Source organism: Danio rerio, chromosome 16 (genome assembly GCF_052040795.2).
Source record: "Danio rerio strain M-AB ecotype USA chromosome 16, GRCz13ab, whole genome shotgun sequence".
Taxonomy (NCBI): Eukaryota; Metazoa; Chordata; class Actinopteri; order Cypriniformes; family Danionidae; genus Danio; species Danio rerio.
Window position 1 is genome coordinate 45,630,439 of NC_141036.1, and position 26,062 is coordinate 45,656,500.

Sequence of the window (26,062 nt, forward strand, 5' to 3'; positions counted from 1 at the left end):
CCTGCTTCTTGTGCTCTTGAACTCAGACTGGGGCGACAATTCATCTTCCAGCAGGGCAATGACCCATAACACAACGCCAAAATGTCAATGCAGTGGCAGCACAACAACTCAGTGATTGTCCTTGAGTGGCCCAGCCAGAACCCAGACCTAAAACCTATTGAAGATATCTGGAGAGATCTGAAAATGGCTCTACACCGTAGAGCTTGAGAGGTACTGCAAAGAGGAATGGGCAAAAAAGACTGGTGTGCCAAGCTTGTGGCATCATATTCAAAAAGACTTGAGGCTGTAATTGCTGCCAAAGGTGCATCAACAAAGTATTGAGCAAAGGCTGTGATACTTATGTGCATGTGATTTTTCAGGTTTTTTTATTTTTATTTCGAATACTTTTTGAATGCACAGTAATCAATGTTAGTGCCATAATTTCAGGATTTATTTGTGCTTGTAAAATTGCTTGTATACAAATAATTCACATTTTACACCAGCATTGTATATGATCAGAGGCTTTTATCATGTCAGTATGTTACACATAAATAAATATTCCCAAATATATTCACGAGATCAAATTGTCTTTGTAGAAGTATTTATAGAGGATGTGTTGTACCAAAAGGGACTAAAAGCTAGTCTTTTGGATAGCAATTCAATGCTTGTGTTATTGACTGTAATAACAAGATATCATATTGCCTGTAGTTAATGTCCACCCTGTCAGCAAAGACTAACAATGTTTTATTTATTTATTTATTTTACAGATTTCTATTCCACAAAAGTGTTCTTGGAGCTTTGTATGATTACAGTTGAATCACCAAAGTCACAGGTAATGTTTTGACTATTTTTGGTTCCTTTTCTGTACTTTGAATGTCTCCAGACAGTCTAAAATATCATAATTTGTATTTGAAGATGAACGAAGGTCTTGGGATTGGAACAACATGAGGGTGAGTAATATATCATAGAATTTGGATGAACTAACCTTTTAAGTATTGCCTGCATATGAACGATTACTTTAATTGGTGGAATATTTTATCATTCATTCACTTTCCTTCAGCTTAGTCCCTTTATTCATCAAGGGTCACCACAGCGAAATGAATCGCCAACTTTTTCAGCATATGTTTTATGCAGCAGATGCCCTTACAGCTGCAACCCAGTGCTGGAAAACACACTCACACACTACGGTCAGTTTTGTTTATTCAGTTCACCCACAGTGCATGTCTGGGAAACCAGAGAAAACCCACACCAACATAGGTGGAACATGCAAACTTCTCACAGAAATTTCAACTAACCCATCTGGGACTCAAACCAGCAAACTTCTCACTGTGAGACGACAGTCCTAACCACTGTGCCATTCTATTTTATCAATAAAACAAGTTTGCCAAATGAATATAATGAAAAATAAATTACATGAGTATTATTTCAGAGAAAAATTATATTTTCCACAAAAATTGTAAACAATTTCCAACTTTTTATTGAGAATGTGCATTTTTTTAAAATACTAATGTCAACTGAGAGCGTTTTGGAATGAAAACCGCTGTTTAAACGTGTCTGGATTAATGTAGACCACAGGGGTGTCCAATCCTGCTTCTGGAGGGCCAATGTCTCCGACATACATGCCTAGAAGTGAGTCTGAAGACCTTGATTAGCTTCAGGTGTGTGTAATTGCGGTTGGAGCTATACTCCTCAGTATAGTGGCTCTCCAAAAACATCTCTGGATGTAGATGTAGCCTTACTTTTTTCCCAAAATGTGCGGCAGCCAAAGAGGGTTAATGGTGTCTGAGTGCAGACGTCAGGGCTGGACACCATGCAGTCAGACACGGTTCACATTTTCCACTTCGTACACTGTCTCTTATTAACAACTGAAATGTGCAGAGCTTGTTGCACCGCCAGTGTGTGTGAGTGTGTGACAAATCAAAACTGCTTCATGGAAATATGGCAAAGTTAAAGGGGAAGAAAAAAAAACGTCTGGGTTTTAAGAGCCACAGGCAGCATTGAGATCTGTCCCTAAATATAACTGCTGAACTTGTGAACTATAGAGGCTTGTGCAAAGCGTGAACTTTTTGCGGTGACAAAGGAGAACAAAACTGGCTTCTTTTTCTCACACTTTTAAAGACACAGATGGAGTTTTTTTTTTTTTTTTCAAAGTGGGCCACATGACCCGTCCTGCATCATAAATTCACATACACAGCATCTGGCTTTGCTCCTGCCAAACGCTGAAAACCACAGGTGCATTTCTCAGAGACGAGTGAAATACATCCACATCTAATAGCCTAGAATTTTTTGGAAACATCAAAAACAGCCATGATCTCAGTGTACATACAGAAGATGATTCAACATTCTGTTTAACACATACAGTATACTACCTGATAACTACCCATCCAAGTTTTAGGAAGAACAAATAATAAATTGACTTCTAGTTAATCATTTGGTATCAGAAGTTGATTATATGAAAGGCAAAGGCCTCTAAATTACGCTTATTTTACCAAAATAAAATATGATCATGCCTTGAATTTTAATTATTCAATTAGCACAGTAAGCTCTGACTATACTTAGACTTGTCACCTAACAGAAATAATGTAAAGTATAGTATATAAAGTCATGGTGCAGAGGAAAAAGAATTAATGTTGTGTATGACTCCTATGAGCTTGGACGACTGCATTCATTCATCTCTACAATGATGCAAATAACTTATTAATAAAGTCATCTAGAATGACAAAGAAAACGTTCTTGCAGGACTCCCAAAGTTCATCAAGATTCTTTGGATTCATCCTCAATGCCTCCTCCTCCATCTTACCACAGACATGCTCAATAATGTTCATGTCTGGTGACTGGTATGGCCACACCTGGAGCACCTTGACCTTCTTTGCATTCAGGAACTTTGATGGAGGCTAAAGTATGAGAAGGAGCGCTATCCTGCTGAAGAATTTGCCCTCTCCTATGGTTTGTAATGTAACGGGCAGCACAAATGTCTTTATACCTCAGACTGGTTGATGTTGCCATCCACTCTGCAGATCTCTCGCATGAATGTAACCCCAAACCATAGTTTTTCTTTCCCCAAGCTTGACTGATTTCTGTGAGAATCAGGTTTGTGTGGCTTTCAATAGGTCTTCTGCAGTATTTGTAATGATTTGGATGCAGTTCAACAGATGATTCATCAGAAAAATCTACCTTCTGCCACTTCAAGTTATTATTTGTTGCTCTTTCAACTGAGATTGAAGACAAGACTTTTGTCAGGTAGTGTATATAACTACGTATTGTGATTTAGATATATTTTAAAAGTTTGTTTGAAGTATTAAACATTTTCTTATTGTTTCTTGTTTTTGTTTTTGATCTAGAGCACTGCTTATGTCTTCATCCCCATGATCATCTTCAGGAAGGACAAGGAGTTTCCGAATTGTACACTGTGCTGGATCTTCACTGATTTAAATGGTAAAAAAAAATTGCTATTTTTTTTCATGAAATAATTACTTAATATTAGACTATGACTTCTGAGATGCTGACAACTGGAATAATGGCTAAAGCAATCAAATAATTAAATACATTTTAATATATCTTAAACATTAATATTATAGTTTTCACTGTACTTGATCAGACAAGCAACTTCATAATAGCTATTTACTCTAAACATATTTCATCAGTTTTTTTGCTTTTTAATAAATTAACTCATGCAAACATTTTTTTATTTGAAAAAAAAAATGCTGTACATGTACAGTATAACAAAAAAGTGTACATTTTTGACCCAAATATGATGGAAAAAATTCATATTTTTTATAACCTGTAGTTTTACTAATTGGATTTATTATAAAGCTAATGAGTTCATGCTAATCTAGCCAAATAAACTTGTTTGAAATCACAATTTAAGGGAGTAGCCATTTGTAGTGGTGTCCAAAACTATAGTAAACTCAAGCAATCCCACAATGCACCACAATAACGAGTGTGGAACTGATGTACACTCAACTAATAGAGAAATGCATTGTGAGCTTTTCAGCGCAAAATGAATATCTCTCTGACCACAAGATGGCCTCTACAGCAAAATCCAATCTTTCTTTTTGGCTTAGTCCCTTTTAGGGGTGTCACGATTTCGATATTTAATCGAAATCGATCGAAATTTATGCTCAATTTCGATTATCGAATCAAAAAATAGAATCGTCGATGCTGCCACGCCTTCATGTCATGTCAGCTTGGCTTGCCAAGCGGGAAAAAAACAGGCTTGTTGAAGTGCTTGTTAAACTGCAGAAGCAGGAGACCCGTCGACAGAACTTAAACCCTCTCCTCTTTCAATGAAGTCGCCGGTGTGTAAGCATTTTGGATTTCCAGTGAGTTATGTTGACAACGTTCGTGTTGTCGACAAAAAAAACACAGTTTTGCAAGCTCTGCTATGTACGTATTACGTACAGTTTGTCCGACAGACAACACCGGCATCGCGATCCTCCGCCCGCCCCCGTTGCAAATCCGCTCGCGAAAAGTACACACTCAGGCCCTGTTTACACTGTCTTTGTTTTTAAATGGCATTTTAGAACGACAACGATTTGACATCCACAGTGGCGTGTAGCATTTCTGAGCAGCCCTCCTTCCTCTCTAACTTACCTCTGAAAATGCACATCCCGTGACCACAAAGACACAGACGCACTCACAGCCATGCGCTCCAGACAGCAGGTCCAGGCAGTCAAAGGACTGCTTCAATCTTTCACTCACTTGTACTTACTCATTTTAGCGAACACCTCAGATACTGTTGGCTGGTTCCTGTTGGTTGTGCGTCTTTTTTACCGACGCCATTATAACGACACAGATCACTGCCTATTTACGAGTCTCGCAGAAAAAGTGATTGACAGGTGGTAATTATGTGTGTAACTTGCCTTTATTCATTTACTGTATGATTTGTTTATGGGTAAAACAAAGACCATGCAGGTCACGTAGTTTAAACGGTAGGCTACAAATAATTAATTGGTCATTAATTAATTATTCATAATCGAATCGAATCGTGCCTTCAGAATCAAAAATGTAATCGAATCGAGAATTTGGAGGATCGTGACACCCTTAGTCCCTTTATTAATCTGGGGTCGTCATAGCTGAATGAACCGCCAACTTATCAAGCATATGTTTTACGCAGCAGTAGTGTACGTATATTGCCACATGATCATTATGTGTTTTTTTAGTGTATGAAAGGCTGACAAAACATTGCTGCAACTCTACTACAAGTTTTATCTATGGAAAAAATTGAAAAGCTCTGCAGTGTTTGGGTGATTCACCTGATTTGTTGACAAATGGGTTGCAGATCCATTCCTTGGCAGTTTGTGGGTCCTTCACTGGGCCTTTTCCCCTTCCCAAAGAAACTCTCCAAAGTTGTCTGGTTCTTGCTCATTTGGCTAATTTTTGCTTAAATTACTGACTTTAAATAACTATAAAAGGGTTTAACCAAGAGTTTTTTTTATTTTATTTTTTATTTTTAAGAAATCTAATATGTCTGAGGGATTCATCAACCAGTAAAGCACAAACAAAGTGGCATTCCTTCTGGTGCTCTCAGTGCTTAAATTCACTCACTTGTTTTCATTTACTTCTTTAAGTGGACTAGTCTAGGGAATAGTGAATAATGATTTTGGATACAAACCTGTTTTCAAATCAAGTGTGTCATTTTAAAAGTGGAACCCTTAGAAATCTCCCACATATAGAGGAAACCCCATCAACCCTCCCACTGCCACAAAAGGAGATTTTAAAAAAAGTGACATGCTTCTCCTTCCCTGTAACTTCTCCATGTTAATTGCAATCAGGGTTTGAAAGCGTGGCCCGGCACACACTACTGTATTTATGTGCACAGAACCAGAGAGAGTCGTTCAGGAATAAACTTCACAATTATATCTGATGTCTAAGTGATTTTGAAAAGGCTGGCGCTCTGCAATTTTTCTCAATTAGACGGCAAAGACACCTTTCTCTTCTAGACCAGAGACCTTCCTTGAGCTGACAATCAACAGGGGACGTTTTTATGTTTTTTTTTGTCATCATTTTTTCCACTTGTGACATCTTTCAGTTTAACACAGCTTTAGCATACAGAACAATAGCGCTGTCAAACGCACAAAGAGAGTTTAGATTTTTGTTAAACGTGTTTTAAAAGAACGCCTGAGGCTTTTTCATTAGAGCTTTCGCCCACTTTTGGATTGACAATAAACACAAACAGCGGTAGATTATCTTCTTCGTGAAGTCCTTGAGATGGAGTGCTTTAACACTGAAGTCCTTTATTGGAGTAGAGGAAGGGCAACATCTCTGATTTATCTGCTGATTCTCCAAATGCTCGGAAAGAGACAAACTCTTAATATTTGCCGACACTATTGGACTAAATTGATTTCCAATAAAGTGGATATATTGTGTAACAGGCAATTATCCAAGTAGGTGGCCAAGGGATTCTGGAGAATTGCCCTTTTAGAACTGTTTAAAAATGAGTGGCCCAGCACATTCAGATTTGAATAAAGTGACCACTTAAGGCTGGAATTTTTGTTTTTATGCTGGATATAAAAGAAATAGACAATGTTCCATTGCATTCCTCACATTGCATTTATCAATTGACAAATACTTTTGAGTTTCATTAGTAAAAGGTCCATTTCATTTCAACTGTTGTGAAATTTCAATGCTATCTCACTGCAATTCATAACTTTTTGATTTAGTGGCTACTCTGTGAATTCGTACAATGTCCTTCATACATTTTAGTACGATTTGCTCTTCCCCCAGTGACGGTTAGGTTTAGGGGTGGGGTTTGGTGCCATGCCTATTTTTAAAACTTTAAATTAAATTAAATTTTAAAAATTTAATAAAAATTAATTTGTACAAATTAGCCACTAAACTAACAATACGTAAAATAATTACATTTTCTCATGAGATCAGGCTGGAAATTTAGGGTGGTAACTTGTTAATCAGAGATATGTGCTTTTGTTGACCCCTTTATTTCACATTAATTCAGCTTATTCTTAAAACAGTAACGGTAAATAGTGCATTGTGCAGACATCTATTTGATGTCTATTTGATAATGCCAACCAGTGAGGACCTCAAGGACAACACATACGAAGAGATGATGCCAATCATTGATAACTTCTATAGGTATCCATAATCTTGGACCTGGCTGTATACTGAGCAATCATGGTAAATAGTGGTTAAATAGAATGCATGCATTATGGAGACATCTATTTGATGTCTATTTGATGAGGCCAACCATTGAGGACCCCAAGGACCACAAATACGAAGAGATTATGCCAATCATAGAGGACTTCTAGAGGGATCCATAAACCTGGACTTGGCTGTATCCTGGTATGCTGAAGCCAACCGTTAAGGGCATCATCAAACAGGGTGTTAAGGGCATCATCAAAATGCCCTTAACACCCACAAATACTAATAGATGATGTGAACCATAGAGGACATCCAGAGGTATCCATAATCCTGGAGCAGGCCGTATCCTGAGCAATCACGGTAAACAATGGTTAAATAGCACGTTACATCTAAGAGACATCTGTTTGATGTTTATTTGATGATGCAACCATTAAGGACCTCAAAGACCACACATACGAAGAGATGATGCCAACCAATAAGGACTTCTAGAGGTATCCATTAACCTGGACCATGCGTATCCTGAGAAATAATAGTGGTAATGAAAATAGTGGTTAAATAACATGAACACATCGTGAAGATGTCTATTTGATGTCTTTTTGAAGATGCCAACCATAAAGGACCTCAAGGACAACACATACAAATAGATAATGTCAGCCATAGAGGACATCCAGAGGTATTCATAATCCTGGACCAGGCTGTGTCCTGAGCAGATGCTGTGGCCTGTGGCTGTGCTGTGCATTGATGGATTTGCTGATCAGTGTTTGGATTTTCAGGAGGGAAAATGAAACCATACTGAATTGAACTAAACCGAACTTCAACTCTGAAAACGAAAATGAATTGAATTGAATGTTTGTCTACATCTGGAAGATTGGAAATTTCTTACAACATTTGCTCATCTGAAAAATATCATTTAGACATCAGCATTTGGGTGTTAAGTAGACTTAAAAAGTCTATATGTTAAAAATAATACATTTGAATTGAATTTAAGATGTTTAAATTTGCACTGTTCATTCAGCAGAGCTTTTGAAGATGTTTAAAAGACTTTTGTTAAATGCAGATCAGACCATGCACTCTTTAAAATATGTCTTGTTGAGTGTATGTCTTTGATTTATGTAATTAAGCATGATACATTTTTGATAGATTTTTTTTCTATTTGTAAATGTGGCCTTAATACCCACAACATCCTCTTATAATGTTTTAAATGCAAGACTTGAAATGCAGCACATCCTACACATTATTCTGGAGGGAAAACCGCTGCGTCCTCAAGGTTTCTTCTTATTCTCCATTAATTTGCACAACATCTTTTTCATAATAGATATTTGTGCAATGACACGATGGCAAGCTGTGAAGAAAACTTAATGACATAAGTTATGTGAAAATGTAAATTGGATTGCATGCCCACGAGCAGCGGTAATTAATTTCATTGAGGATGGCGCAGCTCTAGAACTTGTCGGCCCCTGCACATCCTTTCTCATAAGAGCCACAGAACACAGAATAATGTTACGCCGCAGCTGAATGAATACATTTTGAATTTCCCAAAGGTGGACGCTGACGTTTCAGAAAATGCCCTGTAATTAATGCACAATCGTCAAGGAGCACGAAATGAATTTTTCATTAAGGTTAATTTTTTGCACTCTTAGCACTTCTTAGAACCAGAAGGCCATATACAATAATACTCTATAATAATATCTATCTATCTATCTATCTATCTATCTATCTATCTATCTATCTATCTATCTATCTATCTATCTATCTATCTATCTATCTATCTATCTATCTATCTATCTATCTGTCTGTCTGTCTGTCTGTCTGTCTGTCTGTCTGTCTGTCTGTCTGTCTGTCTGTCTGTCTGTCTGTCTGTCTGTCTGTCTGTCTGTCTGTCTGTCTGTCTGTCTGTCTGTCTGTCTGTAAGTCTGTCTGTCCGTCCGTCCGTCCGTCCGTCCGTCCGTCCGTCCGTCCGTCCGTCCATCCATCCATCCATCCATCCATCCATCCATCCACACACACACACACAAAAATGCTCTGAGTTGTTGTAACTAAATTTTGGGTGAAACATAGGCAAGTTGGGTGAAATATGGAAAGATCATTTGAATTTCATTGAAAAAAAATAACCCAACATTAGTTTTGTCCAAATTTAACCCAAATATTGGGTTCGAACAACCCAGCTTTTTTAGAGCGTATCTAATTATTAATCTTTTTGAGCAAAAAAAGTCTACCATAGTTTTTACCATGATCACTATGGAGTCACATACTAAAATTAAAAGAAATCTGGGTTGATTTTAAGAAAAGCTGGGTTAAAAAGGGATAAAATAAATTAATCAAATACATTTTAAAAGGTTTATAAAAAAAACTCCTAAACTAGACATAATTAGGACAATTATTATTTGATGACATATTAAAAGAGTCCAGTTATGGATCACAGAGCAGTCCTTTACTAATGAACTGTAATTTAACATTTTTACCATTATGGAAATCACTAGTTTTTATCCAAGTTAAAATATAAATAAAAGTTAGTGTGACCTCTTATGATTTTATATAAATACAAGTCAGAGTAAGAATATTATTTTATAATCATATATAAGACAGCATCTGGGTTTCCGTCCCCCTGTGTTAATGCACATTTTGAAGTATAACATAAAGAAATGTGTGATGGAAATAACAAATAAAAAAAAATAATTTACGCCTAGTTAAGGTGGTTTTGGACTTGTGTAAAAAAAAGTGTTAATGCAAATAATAGGAGATTATGGGGGAAAAGCTAATTTGCCAAATAAACTGTGACATAGCAAACCTTTTTTTTTTTTTTTTTTTTTGCAAATTTTGAAAAGGGGCAGCACAGTGGGTAGCACAATCGCCTTACAGCAAGAAGATCACTGGTTCAAGCCCCAGCTGAGTTAGTTGGGATTTCTGTGGGGAGTTTGGATGTTCGTGTGGGTTTCTTCCGGGTGCTCCGCTTTCCCCCACAGTCCAAAGAAATGCAGTACAGGTGAATTAAATTAGCTAAATTGGCTGTAGTGTATGTAAGTGTGTACAAGAGTGTATGGGTGTTTCCTAGTGTTGGGTTGAGGCTGGAAGGGCATCCACTGCTTAAAAACATGTGCTGGATAAGTTGGCGGTTCATTCCACTGTGACGACCTCAGATTAATAAAGGGACTAAACTGAGAAGTAAATGAATGAATAAATGAATTTTTAAAAGATTTGTTCTATAAGTTAGGATGGAAACCAAATCTAGAGAAGAGTGAACAATAAAAAAAAGTGCAAGAAAAACAGACCCTTATGAGTTTATTTTATTGTCATTCCGCTACATGTTCACATAAAGTGGAATGAAATGTCATGTCTTGCAGGACCACAGTGCTACATAAAAAAAAAATCATATATATAAACACAACACTCATCGTAAGAGCATTTTTTAAACCTATACCTAACTACTGATGTGGGATAACTAACTATACATATACTATAAAAAGTTAAATACTCTTAACTTAAGAAAGACTATATAAGACTATACACTCACTGGCAACTTTATTAGGTACACTAATAAATAACTGTCCAGCTACTCGTTAACACAAATTTCTAATCAACCAATTACATGGCAGCAACTCAATGCATTTAGGCATGTAGACATGTTCAAGACGGTCTGCTGCAGTTCAAACTGGGCATCAGAATATGGGGAAGAAAGGTGATTTAAGTGACTTTGAACGTGGCATGGTTGTTGGAGTTCAGAGGAGAATGGCCAGACTGGTTTCAGATGGAAAGGCAACAATAACTCAAATAACCACTCATTACAGCTGAGGTCTGCAGAAGAGCATCTCTGAACGCACAACACGTCAAACCTTGACTACAGCAGCAAAAGACCAAACCTAGTGCCACTCCAGCTAAGAAAAGGAAAGTGAGGCTACGAAAGCTCACTAAAATTGGGCATGAGATGACTGGAAAAATGTTGCCTGACCTGATAAGTCTCCTTTTCTGCTGCAACATTTGAATGGCGTCAACAACATGAAAGCATGGATCCATCCTGCCTTGCTTCAATGGTTCAGGCTGGTGGTGGTGGTGGTGGAATGATGTAAGGGGTGTTTTCTTGGCACACTTTGGGCACATTAGTACCAGTTGAGCATCGTGTCAACATCACAGACTACTTGAGAATTGCTGCTGCCATGTCCATCCCTTAATGACCACAATGTTCTCATCTTCTGATATCTACTTCCAGCAGGATAACACGCCAGCATGTCATAAAGCGTAAATCATCTCAGACTGGTTTCTTGAACATGACAATGAGTTCACTGTACTCAAATGGCCTCCACACTCACCAGAACTCAATCCAGTAATCTATGTCATGAAGGATTAAGGGAGTTCTGAAGGCGAAAGGGGGGTCCAACCCAGTAATAGTAAGGTGTACCTAATAAAGTGGCTGGTGAGTGTAGAAAGACAAGTGTTTCTACGGGTGGTTTATCAAGCCCCCTCACCTGTGTGAGGCACACTCAGAAATTATTTTAGCAAGTGCAAGAGAAATAAAGAGGTTCAGATATAGCAGAGGATCAAAGACTAAGCACAATCTGCAAAAGTGAAGCAGGTGTAACACAATGAGCGATCAGGAATGAGTTAATTAGATTGACTCTCCATCTTTCCTCCGTTCCTCTGTTTCGTTCCATCATGAAACCCAGTCTCCATGGGAAGGGAAGGGGGGGAGGGGGATTTGCAGCTGTCACGTTTTTTTCTCTTCAGATGGGATCTAACGCAACTCTGAAAAGGCGCTGAACAGCCAGCCATTCTGAAGCGAAGAGCAGCAAAGATTAAGTCACCATCGCCGCAGATGTCACAATCAAAACCTGAATAATACACAATCTCTGCCACAATCTCTCGCCTCATAGACCGGCTTCCTGCTCCGTTTGCCTTTTGAGCAGCAGCAATTTTGTTTCATGTGTGTGTGTCTGTAAGAATTTGTGTGTGTGTGAGTGTGAAAGAGACCCCTGCAGCTGGTCCTCAGAATCCAAACTAATTTGTCCCAATCACAGCTTTGGTCTTGGGAGTCCCCTTCCATTTATCTCTCGACTTTCTCTGCGATCTCTCTGTCACTTGAAGGATCACTCCTCTCGGAAAAACGCTTCTCTACAATTCCTGTCTGATTTGCCACCATGTGGTCGACGTCTTGCCCACATCTGTCTTTGAAGTCTTAATTACAGACCAAAGCACTTGCAAACTAAAAAAATTGTTCACAATACTGTTTCATTTTAGCAGTTTAAAAACAGAACTCATAGATATAATATATATATATATATATATATATATATATATATATATATATATATATATATATATATATATATATTTTTTTTTTTTTTTTTTTTTCTTTTGTACATTTTAAATTTTTTTATTCAGTTTAAAAACATAATTTGAAACAGAAACAGACTTAGAATGTTTTCTGTTTCTTAAACATTTTCTACATATATTTTTCTACATTTTTTATGGTGATTTCAGGCCCTTCGCCAGCCTGGTAAATGGGGTGGTTCTTTTTTCTATTTAATTATGAGATTTAAATACTGTTATTTAGTGACATTTTAAACACTATTTATTTTTGGATTAGCTTGTTGGATGGTATCACAACCACTCTTTTTGATGTGCCAAAAGCTTTTCCTAAAGAATAAAGAAATATGAAAAAAATGCTTATTTTAAAAATACAAATCTATTACACCCTTTAAAAAAGGGAATCTGTTAAAGTTTTTAATTAAAAACTGTAGCCTAATTTTCATTTATTAGACAAATAACAAACTAACCAGCACATTCAACTTTCCTCAGGCAGAATTTGGCAATTTAATTAAAAACTAAAAATCCATTTTCTAGCCTCTTTTCTAAAAAAAAAAAGTACATTTGAAAATGCATGGATAACAACAATAGCCAAAATAGTATTCAAATATATTTTAATATGGGCCGCTTTTGGTGCTTTCCACCAAAAAAGGTCATTTTTGTTTTAAATAATTAAAATCTTTATACTTGTTGATCTTTTACCCACTTTCAGAATTTTTAATGGTTTAAAATAAAATAAAATTAATTATGTTCACTTACTCTTATATATTTTAAGAATTATAGATATTTTAAGAAACTGTAAAATATTTTTACAAATCAGAAGTATTTTGTTGCAGTGTTATATAAATACATCTGGGTTGGCCTTCAGAACTGCCTTAATCCTCCTTGGCATAGATTCAACAAGGTACTAGAAATATTCCTCAGAGATTTTGGTCCAGATTGACATGATAGCATCATGCAGTTGCTGCAGATTTGTCGGCTGCAAATCCATGATGCAAATCTCCCGCTTCACCACATCTCAAAGGATCTCTATTGGATTTAGATCTGGTGACTGTGGAGGCCATTTGAGTACAGTGAACTTGAAGTCTGAGATAATTTGCGCTTTATGACATATTGTGTTATGCTGGAAATAGCCATCAGAAGATGGGTACGCTGTGGGCATAAAGAAATAGGCAGATAGGTACACAGGTAGGATGTGGTGTTGACACGATGCTCAGTTGGTACTAATGAGTCCAACGTGTGCCAAGAAAAAATACAAGGCAGGATGGATCCATGCTTTCATGTTGTTGGGGCCAAATTCTGACCCTATATCATCTGAATGTTGCAGCAGAAATCAAGATTTAAGAGACCAGCAATGTTTGTCCAATCTTCTGGATTCTGTGCAAATTGTAGCCTCGGTTTCCTGTTCTTGGCTTACAGGAGTGGCACCCGGTGTGGTCTTCTGCTGATGTAGCCCATCTGCCTCAAGGTTGGACGTGTTGTGCATGTAGAGATGCTCTTCTGCAGACCTCGGTTGTAACAAGTGGTTATTTGAGTTACTGTTGCCTTTCTATCAGCTGGAACCTAGCCATTCTCCTCTGACCTCTGGCATTAACAAGGCATCCACGTTCAAAGTCACTTAAATCATCTTTCTTCCCATTCTCATGCTTGGTTTGAACTGCAGCAGATCGTCTTGACCATGTCTACATGACTAAATTGATTGAGTTGCTGTCATGGTATTAGCTGATTAGAAACTTGCATTAACAAGCAGTTGAACAGGTGTACCTAATAAAGTGGCCGGTGAGTGTATATACGATTAAGCTATAATCAGTTTCAAAAACAATATTTAACCTTGAGACATTTCTTTGAGTGTTTTATGAAAAGAACATTCAAACAGTCTTTATTTAAAATGCAAATCATTTGTATCATTATACATCTTTTTGATGCTACTTTTAGTCATTTTAATGTGTCCTTGCGGAATTAAAGTATTTTATCTTTTTAACATTCATCTTCAAAATTGTGTTTAATTGATTAGTTTATTTCTTACCGCTCATTAACAAAAGTTTTATTGATGAATTTCACTTACCAACCTTTTTTTTTTAATCCCCAAAGACGTTGAATGTTTTTTAAAAATATATATGCTATGATTCAGCTACGAGTTTCATTTTTTTACGAGTAGGCATCACAAATTCTTGGGCTCTGTTTTAAGAGAAAGTGGAGTGTCATTCAGCATAAAGTGATGTATTATAAAGCAGAGAGAGAGAGTTTTGTGTTGGTTTTCTCAAAGATATTGTTCGGCAATGAACTTAATGTGAAGTCTCCCTCTGCGAGCTTGTCATGTGAGTGTGTGTGATTGTTCATATGTGTGTATCAGAATTGAAGCCTTTCAGGTTCTGCAATCATTGGCACTCATCTCAGTTAAATCATGACAGCTTTGTGAAGAGACATTGTGGATGTTACGAACACAAACTCAAGGAACTGTATTACTTCCAGCAGACACCCGTCATTTCTAAAATTCTTTAAACGCCACCAGTAGGTCTGATCTATTTATAGACGACTACCGATAACAGTGGGCTGTCGTGTTTGCAGTTTTGACAACTTTGAAGGGTGTGATTTTTCTCCCCTGTTGTTATAGTGTATCTGATTGGATCTGTTTGTTGAACAAGAGCAGCGTGGGACATGATTTAGAGTTGATTGGATGGTTTTTGTTGTTTTTTTATTGGTTGATCTGATGTGAGTGACAGGATGTCCCACCCCCGTGCCAGTAAACACATCATCATGAAGAGAAAGATGCGGTTGCAAGAGAGACGTGATTTTGATTAAGCAGTACAAGGGCACACTCATTTCAAAAAGCAATGTGTTTAGAATAAACATTTGGCAGTTGTGCTGCAGTGTTTTATAAAAAAAGGACTAATTGCAATTCTAAGTGTCTGTTGAATGTTGAAACCACTTTTTTTGTTAAAAATAAAATAGAAAAAATTATATACTCTAAAAATTAACTAATTAAAGTACTGTAATTGTGTAAGGTTACTGTATAGTAATTCATTCATTAATTTTCCTTCGGTTTACTCCCTTTAGTCATCAAGGGTCGCAACAGCGGAATGATCCGCCAACTTATCCACCATATGTTTTACACAGCGGATGCTCTTCCAGCTGTAAACCAAGACTGGGAAACACCCATACACTGTTATACCTACTCATACACTTTGGACAATTTAGTTTATTCAATTCACCTATAGTGCATGTCTTTGGACTGTTGAGGGAAACCAGAGCACCATAAGGAAACCCAAACCAACACGAAGAGAACATGCAAACTCCCCACAGAAATGCCAACTGGCCCAGCAGAGAATCAAACCAGTGATCTTCTTGCTGTGAGGCAACAATTCTAACCACTGAGCCATTGTGTCGCCCTGTATAGTAATGTATAATATTATTTAAAAATAATAATACTGTGCATGAACATCACTCAACAAATGTTTTTTTTTTGCTGCTTGTTCAAACTACTTATTTAATATGAGTTGAAGCAACACAAATCCTAAGTTTTTTGGGGGACAATTTTATGCTCAATCCACTTAAATTTGTAGAAACAATTAAGTTAATTTAATCAATCTGTGTTGGGACAATATGAAGGAATTGTGTGGAACCCAGCATTTTTTACAGTGATGGTAAACGAACAGTAAAATTCTGTATTTAATTTTAGAGTAGGCTATTTAATAATGTAGTTTGTTTTACTGTGGTGTGAAATACAGCAACTACTATTAAGTTTGACAACAAACTTTCAGTAGTTGCAGGACAAGACATTTGACGAGCACATTTTATAGTGTAATGTTAACAAGCACAGCTTTCACAGATCTTAGGACTGCATTAGTAAATACTAAACTATGAATAATAAATGCTGTACAAGTACTGTTCATTTTTATTCCATGTTAGCAAAAACATTACCTAACATTAACTGATACAACCTTATTGTAAAATGGCCAATAGTATATATTAAACTACAAATGAAATCAAAACTAATCATATGATTTTGTTATTGTAGCTCATGTTGCTAGTTTTGCATATTACAAAAAAAGTTTGCCCTTGTAATCTAAAATTAAAATCTGATAATGCGCCTCCTGTTTTTTGGTGCAATAGCCTAATGGATTGTGCGCCAACATCGCTTCCTGTTTCAGTACTGTCCTATAAGGCAAAAAAGGCCAAAAAATAAATCTTTAAAAAAAATTTAAAAATAGGTATTTATTTGGGAATGGGTGTGGCTACATACTTAACCACGCCCCTCAAACTGTCAATTTTGATAACGAACAGAAATGGTGAGGAGGAGGTGTCTGTTAGGTTGTAATAACTCTTCTATACCCCATTTCCCAATCTTTCTGAATGAAATGCCCACTATACTACATTCAATAAGCTCGCAGTAGAAAAAAAGAAGCCACACCCACGGTTTTTTCATTTAGTATTCCTTTTTCTTTAGGAACTGCTTCACAATAGGAAAAAAAGTAGCAGCTGCATGTGGACTTTGTTTCATATTATAAAGGTCTGATAACATCTTAAAATGTTGCTCAGAATAAAAATGTTTATTCCAGCAAATGTTGCTTTATTCGTTTTTATGAAGTTTATCCATTGGTATTGTGTTGTCTAAAAATTAATATAAACATGCCTGAAAACATGCCACCTTTACATTACATATTACAGGACAAGCAATATCTAAAAGGAAGCACAATAGGGGTGCAAAATAGAAGTGTTGAGGAATAAATGTAATCTTTAGTTGCTGCATGAGAGAGACTAAAGGACTCAACGGACAGCTCAGACAATAGAAGCAATCAAATTGAACAAAAGAGCAATAATATGTAAATACTACGGCAAAATGATGTGTTGTTGGCTTCATTTTTAAAATTTGCTTTAAGCAACTAAAAACCCTTCTTTTTTGTTGAAAATACAGAGCACTTTTTTAAGAGAGAGATGCTTGCTACGAGACGATATTTTAGTTTGAGTATTAGCACTGTTTTGTAAACTATTGAACTGTTGAATAAAGTCATTATTAGTGTTTTATTTGCGCACAAAAGTGTTCTGGTAGCTTGACCATGTTCCGATGTTCCACTAAAGGCATATGCTTTGAGCATGTTTTTATGGTACGAGATGTTTGTTTTCCCAATACTGGGTTGCTGCTGGAAAAGCATACGCTACGTAAAATAAATTTTAATACAGCAGTTCTGTGTCAGTTAAAGGCCACCCATATGGTGAAAAATCTACTTTTCACGCTGTTTGGACAGACATGTGTGTAAGTATAGTGTATAGACCTTCAAATTGGGGTGATAGACAGACACACAGTCCTTTTTTTTTTCAATTTAAAAACATAAAAACAGTGGACCAATTGGAGCGGTGACCGCAACTTGACATAGGAGTGTGGTCGTCCTGCCCACCAATATTGATTGACAGGCGTGTCACCATATCATTAGTTTATTGTTTCACGTCTGCCATTTTCAGCGTGTTAGTCAAAGCGATATCACTAAAGGAACACCCTTGCTCTATTTTTAGATGTAAAGCTCATTAGGCTCAACACAAGATCAATTTTCTCCACATTATCGCTTTAATCGGAATTATTGTTTGTATCTTTTAGTAGGTATGCAAACATGTGTACTTTTCATTGCGTCCACCTTAAACTTCAGCCGGTCTCATCACAGAAGCTCCCTGTGATTTTAACTAGGTGCAGCTGGTAAAGTGCAAGCACGTTGCCTCATGTGCGCGTCTCTCCATTGGAAATAAAATAGCAAACTTGCCTGCAGGTTGCACACTAGAAGCGCCTCTGCGTAGTGTGGCACTGTGCATTTCGGAGTTCCGGGCATGGGTTTCTGTTGGGGAAGACGCGGCAGCGCTTCGGGTTGGCAGCTGGGCGCCGCGGGCGGCCTCCAACTTGGGGCGCCATTGTGTTTTCCCTGGTGGAGGCCTGTGTTTGAAGTTCTGGACTGCGTGGCATGACGATTTGGGACATTTCATGTTTCTGCCGCGCCACTGAGAGTGTCTTTGAGCGACAATTCCGGTGCCTTAGTCTAAGTTAATTCAGTGTGCGGGGTTATTAGTCTCAGTGTACAAGCTCGGCACTTGAAATTAGCACACAGGCGGCTGTAAAACTATACAAAGGCACAAATGATTTTGCACTCTCTGCTTTGTCTGTGTCTGAGTCGTACATGTACAGCTGAATGCTGATCCTCTCATGTAGCGTAGCTTCTCTCTGTCTGCCTGTCTGTTGCATACGCAGAGCGTGGGAGCTTCTGGCTCCGCCCCCTTGTTTCGTTGGGCAGAAAGCCGAAACTAATTTTTATGTAAAGCAAACACGTCCCTAAAACAGCGAGCTGTGTACACGCCCCGAAACATGACACTTTTTAACACATTATAATAAAAACATCTGAAATGTGTGTTGAACTGAACCAAAACTGGCACACTCAGAAGAACCATAATATTAATATAAATCATAAAAAAGGGGTAAACTATGTGCCCTTTAAAAAATCAGTTGACTGTTGAAATTCTAATTTTTAACTCCACCGGTTGAGTTATTAAATAAATAACCAAATAAATGTTAAAAATAACCCAACAAAGCACCAAGTATTTAACCCAACTGGTTTAGTTATTAATAAATAACCAAATAAAGGTTAAAAAATAACACCACACATAATGCATCAAATATTTAAATCAACTGGTTGAGTTATTAATAAATTATCTAATGAAGGTTGAAAATAATCCATTTAAGCACCATATATGTTCAACTCAACCATTGTGTTAAATAAATAACATTTTTAAGAGAGCCCAGCTAGAGTTGCACTTTGTAGATAATTTTTTTTTTTTGCTAAAATGCAAACAACATATACAAAAAAATCACATAATGTAAATAAGTTGTCATTCAATAAAAATATGTGAATAACTCAATTTTGACAAAAATGTCAGATAGAACCTTATAATTCTAAGGTGACAATATGGCAATATAAAGTACCTCTAAAAAAATCCACTCCTTTTTTTACTACAGCACAAGGAAAGCCATTTTAACAAAACAAAAACAGTCAATTTTTTCATAGATCTATCATAAAGCGTGCAGTAGAGGGTTGTATTCCAAACATGACCAAAGGTCTCATGGGTTTAGAATGACATAAGTGTGAGTAATTACTAAAAACACTTACATTTTTGGGTGAACTAATCTTTTAATTTAGGGACAGTTGGTCAATGTGGGATTTGTCCTGCCCCCCTTTTTATTTGCGATTGGACGGCTGGCTCAAAAAGTGACATTGATAAGTACTGCATTTCACCCACAATCGAACATTCCTCGACTCTCAGTACACAGCGAAAGAAACAGATGCTCAGCGCCTCATCATGCTGACAGCGCTTTAAAAAAACACAGCTCTCCCATTCAAAACAACTGAAAAAATATGTTTGCCTCAGAGAAAAAACGCATTTGGTGGACACAGCCGTAGGTGTATTCCTACAGGTGACTGCATTAAAATGCACACTCCGCTCTCGACTCGTATATCTTAACATTGAGGATAAAAAAAACAGCCTGTTATTGTTAATATTTGTATTATCTGCAGATTACTTGAGGGTGCTCAGATGGGCTGCAGGTGATTTCATTTCATCAGAGCATTGCTGTATTGTGCAGATCTTCATTAAATATCTCTCCTCGACAGATAACAACACATGTCTGGAGTTCTGCTGTACGGATGCTGCCAGAAAACGGCCCACCGCGGGCAGACACAGACCAGCCTTGGCCTCAGGCTCCAGCCCAAAATCTACCTCCTCACCGGCAGCCAACAGCTATCGCTTCCCTCATAAGTCTTCATTAAAGAATACCAGGGCCCTCGGCTCAATCGCAAACCTGAAGGTACTGCCAAGACAAGTCCCTGAGACAATTAGCTCATGTCATAAAATAACACACCACGTCATTGTAGTCTGAGAGGCTCGGGATGGGGAAGAGCTCTGTTGAAGATGCTCATAATAAGCCGTTCAGTGTTTTAGCGCAGATTCTCAAGCAGCTTTAGAGAAAATCCCAGCCGCTCTGCGTGTTTTGCTTAATTTACCTCATTACTTCTCGCAGCTGATTAGTGAGGCCTTGATTAATGAACTTACTTAAGGGTGCTGATGCTTGCTTGGAAATTTCTTGGGGGGAAAAGCATGTGGGATAACTGGATTCTTTTCGATCTCAACATTTGCATTTCGCACCACTTTGTTGATTTGCTGATTCACGTGCATTGCGTGTATGAAGGTTTTATGTATGAATACTGCTTATGAAATTGCTTGGGGGGGAGTAATCAAAGATTATCCATCACTCGGTGTTCATGCACATTCCCTGAAAAACGAGTGATGGAAATGAGAAATTCAGAATAAAAAAAAAAACGGGTTTTTTGCGCTCGCTTGAGGTGGTTTTGGACTTGAGCGGAAAAGGGTTAATGTGAATTTTGGGAGATGGAAACAATTTTGTCAAATAAACTCTGATGTAGCAAATATTACACTCACATGACTTCTGCTTGCCCTGTTTACTGTTGGTTACTAGGTTACCAATACTACAGTCAGCCACTCTAACAACTTGATGGAAATGCAGCTAATGCTGCAATCACACCAGAGATTGAGCATGCAAAATTCTGTCGTACGAAAAGGGGTGGGATTAAACAAGATGATTTGATGTTAAAAAAAGTGAATGAGAGCTCATAATTAAAATTTCTGTACAGAGAGGTCATGTTTTGAGCTTCGATTGGTCTCACGCAGTCACGTGATGTTATTTTGCAGGTCAGAGTTTACCAGGCTTGAACTGCACTAACTACGAATCTTGTCGCACGAGCTTGCGTTTCCAGTCTGCCGCATTCGCACGCATATGAATGGAAGTCTATGGTGTGAAAAGTTTATTGTGACTGCGTCTTTATTTGATTGATTTTAATATTTTTTAATGTTTTAAAATACTTACATTAGGATGGAAAAGCAGGTATTGTCCTTATATCTTTAGGGTCCAGAAATGATAGAGAGATCATCTGAATATTTTTTCCCAATATACTGTTATGTTAAGCAATCAGACACTGACAATACTTTGGTCCAATGACAATCTGAAGATAATATCTAAAATCATCAACTACAGGCAAATACAAGGCATTTGGTGTGTGCATTAGATTAAACTTACTATAAAAAATATAAAACTTTTAATTCCCTTTTATTGTTTCAAATCACTTTTCTAAAAATGTCAAATTGTGGTTAAAATAATGATTCAAATTGTAAAATTCAGCGAAATGCCAGAAACTTTAGCCTGATCTCGCGAGAAAATATAAATATGACGTTTTATTACTTGATGTTTTGTCAGTTTAGTGGCTAATTTGTATGAATTTGTTCAGTTCAGATGTAAAAATGTACAATTTTTAAAAGGAGGCATGACACTAAACCCCACCCCTAAACCCAACCATCATTGAGTGATGAGCAAATCGTACTAAATTGTATGAATGAGATTGTACGAATTCATACAAATCAGTCACTAAATCAAAAAAGTTAAGAGGTAACTTTTGTTATGAGATAGCGTTGGAAACTCTTGTACTGTTTGATTTTTTTTAAAAAAGTTAGTTTTTGTACAGATGCCCAGTTAAAAGCCTGATTTAAAACCTGAAGTACCAGTTCATAACCAGTTTTGTTTTCCGGTTTAATGCATATGCTCCGTTTTACAACAGTGTCCTCTAATGACAATACAGCTGTATAGATTAAAAGATCGTATTTATGTTTCAGATTAATGAGAGATGTTTAGCACTGATGAATAGGCAAAAGAATCTCTCAAAAATCTCTCATTTATATTTTTCATTTAATAACATTAAATAAAAGAGGTGTCACTCTAAAAATTCATATTAACGGAAGCATTCAATTGCTTTCCTAACTTTTTATGCTCATTTAAGTCAAAATTTGTTGTGTTTAAAAGAAAACCCACCAAGAGCGACATGTTTAGATATTATTATTATTATTATTAGTAGTAGTAGTAGTAATAGTAGTAGTAGTAGTAGTAGTAGTAGTAGTAGTAGTAGTAGTACATGTCTGTTCAAACACGCAACCAAAATTTGCATTTGACAGTCACACACCGCTACATGAACTGACTCTTTTGAGGATTGCATAGGAGGGGCAACGGCGCCTGTAACGAAAGGAATCACAAACTTCTTCTATATTTATTTGAAAGATTTTTCTTGTCTAAATAAAATGAAAGCACACAACAGATTCACATTTATTAGTATGGGGCATTCGACGGTATGGCTTGCGTATGGGGAGGATCAGCTCTTTGATGTTTATTGCGACCCTTCACAGAAGGATTGAAAATACGGAAAAAATACCTTTACGGGATGATAGCAGGATAGAACTCTAAAATGTGGGAGAATCCCAGGAAAAACAGGATGGTTGACAAGTATGCAAACATGTATTACACTTAATAAGCGTTGCATTTTTAAATGCGTTTTTGCGTATTTTACATTTTACAACAGAGAAAGCAACTGCTAGGCAACTGTAAAATCCGTACAATAGCATATAATATTATAAATGGTATTACAATATACCAAAATATTTCATGTTTTTTAGTTTGTATTACAAAAACTGTCATTGTTTCCATAGAAGCATTAGACATCACAGTTTTTGACTTATAATACATAATACATATATATAATACATGACATATTTTACAATTTCAATATGATTTAATAATATCTTACCTTATTTTTGCACAATTGAGTGCTGTACTGATGAGTTTAAAAGATGTGAAAATGTAAGGAGTAGGTGAGACTGTACAACTGTACAACACCACACATTGTCAGTCTGTTTTAATGGTTTGGTAAATGGATGGGAAAATGCACTTTCAAGCTTCATTCGATGCCAAGAGTCGGGTGAGACTGATGCGTGTTAACATTCTGATGACAAGGAAAATCAAACAATACTCCAGCAGCCATCTGGGACAAGGCTCCGGTGCTAAAGACATTTAACGTGCCGTATGTTCGCGTCTGAGGCTCTGCTGCGGTGTGTGGGATGTTGAGAAGCGCACGAGTTAAACAATGTGGGCTGGAGATGGACGAGACTAAACAAGCTCAGCTCCGACATGTGATACATTCTTGAGATTAGCTTTAGCTTTTGGCCCTTATGTTGTACCTCGCTCTGGGACCGCATCAGGTAACCCAGGAAAAATACATTTCAAGAAGTGACTTGTCTAAAGCCACTGTCTGTGGTGAATCATAATCTGTGGCTTACTATTTCCTACTGTATGATGTATGATAGCCAGGCATTTTGATGAGACACTGGAGCAAATGTTTTCTATGCATTGATTTAGAAAGGAATATCTGTTCTTGGATTAATCTCTTTTGTCTTTGGCTTGTAAGATAGCACTTATTGAGACAGAATACCAAACAATTCACTACAAATGACTCTCAGTTAGTGTTGTAAATGGTTACAAAGTAAATAGTTACTCTAATTATATTACTTTTTTGCAAAAAAAGTAAATTATGAAATTAATTTTATGTCATTTAATTACAGTTCTTTATAATGTATTCGCCGTAAATTAAGTCAACAGTACTGGATTAATCGAGAGTAACAAAATACAAATATACACTCACTGGCCACTTTATTAGGTACACCTGTCCGACTACTCGTTAACACAAATTTCTAATCAGCCAATCACATGGCAGCTACTCAATGCATTTAGTCATGTAGACATGGTCAATATGATCTGCTGCAGTTCAAACTGAGCATTAGAATGGGGAAGAGAGGTGATTTAGGTGACTTAAAACATCAATGTTGTTGGTGCCAGATGGTTTGGTGTTAGTATTTCAGAAACTGCGGATCTACTAGGATTTTCATGCACAACCATCTCTAGGGTTTACAGAGAATGGTCCAAAAAAGGAGAAAATATCAGTTCTGCAGGTGCAAATGCCTTGTTGAGAAACAAATTCCTTAGCAACCACCTAGAACACCCAGCAACTGCCTTGCAACTCCTTAGCAACGACTCAGAACACCCCAGCAACACCTTAGCAACCACTCAGAACACCCTATCAACCACCTAGCAAGAAACATGCATATTCATACTAGAAACCTGCTAACCCATATGTTGTTATCTCTCTATGCCAACTGTTTCAAACTTATTAAAAACTACTTTAAAACTACTACAAACTTTCAGATGAGGCTTTCTTATGCCACTATAGTTTTGTCTACGAACTTTACTTTTTTAATTACATTTTATATGGCTTTGTTAGGATGACAGTAGTTAGTGGTGCAGTAGGTAGTGCTGTCGCCTCACAGCAAGAAGGTCACTGGTTCGAGCCTCGGCTGGGTCAGTTGGCATTTCTGTATGGAGTTTGCATGTTCTCCCCCCGTGTGGGTTTCCTCCGGGTGCTCCAGTTTCCCCCACAGTCCAAAGACATGCGATACAGGTGAATTGGGTTGGCTAAATTGTTCGTAGTGTTTGAGTGAATGTGTGGATGTTTTCCAGAGATAGGTTGCAGCTGGAAGGGCATCCGCTGCGCAAAACATGTGCTGGATAAGTTGGCGGTTCATTCCGCTGTGGCAACCCCAGATTAATAAAGGGACTAAGCCGAAAAGAAAATGAATGAATAAATGGCTTTTTTAACAATCATTAATCAAAAAGGTCATGTGATAACAAAAATGGGCTCTGTACGATGGCGTTAATGGACAAACCACTGGACTGACCACATTGCACATTCTAAAATTCCTTAGACTAAATGCCTACTTCCACTGAGAGGTATAGTACGGGTTGGGACAGGTCACCTTTATCAGGCTTGCATTTCCACTGCCAAAAGGGTGCCCTTTTGGTGGGCGTGGCGTACGACAGAATGTATCAGACAACGTCATTTTTATGTCGAAAAAAAGAGAAGCACTTCTCACAAAACAGATGCCTTATACACATAAATACTTGTATAAATGTTTATTAATAACCTTTCTATGAACATGATTTGATTATAACCGCAGATCAATGATGCTAAACAGCCTGATGCAACATCTGCAATTATAGAAATAAAATGAATAAATGCTACATATATGAACACATACAGCCCCTTACAGTCTCTGATATGTTACCAATTACAGAAAAACTACACACAGCATACATTTACTCCTTATTTGGGTTCAAAAACGACACTCAACATATAGCCCACAGTCAGAGCAAACCTCTCATCTGTATCTTCAATCTTCAGCAGCACATGTAACCTCCTGTTAGAGAGTAATTATGTCATTCCAAGTTTATAATAGTCCAAAAGGTGATGATAATAGTTAAACATGGCAGTTTGTTTATGTTTTATGTTGCAGAAAGCATCATTTGCTGCTGTTTTTTCCGGCTTCTTCCTCGTTTTTTCGTGCTTCACTGTTGCACATGTGCCTCAGACATCAGAAACGCTTCAATAACCATGCACACCTTATTAATATTAGCTCAAGAAGCTAGTTATTTCAAATATAGACATTTTCACTCTGGAGAAAGTGAAAGCGCTTCCACTTTTAGACAGGCTCTTAAAAAAACAACAGGACACAGCAGATTTTGTTCTTCTTAGGTTTGTGGCTGGTCATCAAGACAACGACAAGGTTTGTTTGAGCTCGGGTCGACCAAGGCTTGTTATTATATATATATATATATATATATATATATATATATATATATATATATATATATATATATATATATATATATATATATAATAATTATTATTATTATTATTAAGGTGTA

The 26,062-nt window shown here is 37.1% G+C and overlaps 1 protein-coding gene across 2 annotated transcripts in view; it reads left to right on the forward strand.

Moving 5' to 3' along the window:
* The window catches only part of LOC147840375 (uncharacterized), a 69,435-nt gene that overhangs the window by 27,473 nt on the left and 15,900 nt on the right, over nt 1-26,062 (forward strand). Inside the window, exons 4-8 of one of the 2 annotated variants that reach the window (XM_087287864.1) lie at nt 747-811; nt 895-929; nt 3,124-3,219; nt 3,321-3,414; nt 20,022-20,215. In XM_087287864.1, coding sequence (XP_087143990.1) covers nt 3,345-3,414; nt 20,022-20,215 — 264 coding nt within the window. In that variant the 5' untranslated portion in view covers nt 747-811; nt 895-929; nt 3,124-3,219; nt 3,321-3,344. Of the gene's footprint in view, nt 1-746; nt 812-894; nt 930-1,039; nt 1,438-3,123; nt 3,220-3,320; nt 3,415-20,021; nt 20,216-26,062 lie in introns of those variants that run through there. The other variant, XR_015511951.1, reaches the window with a different exon arrangement.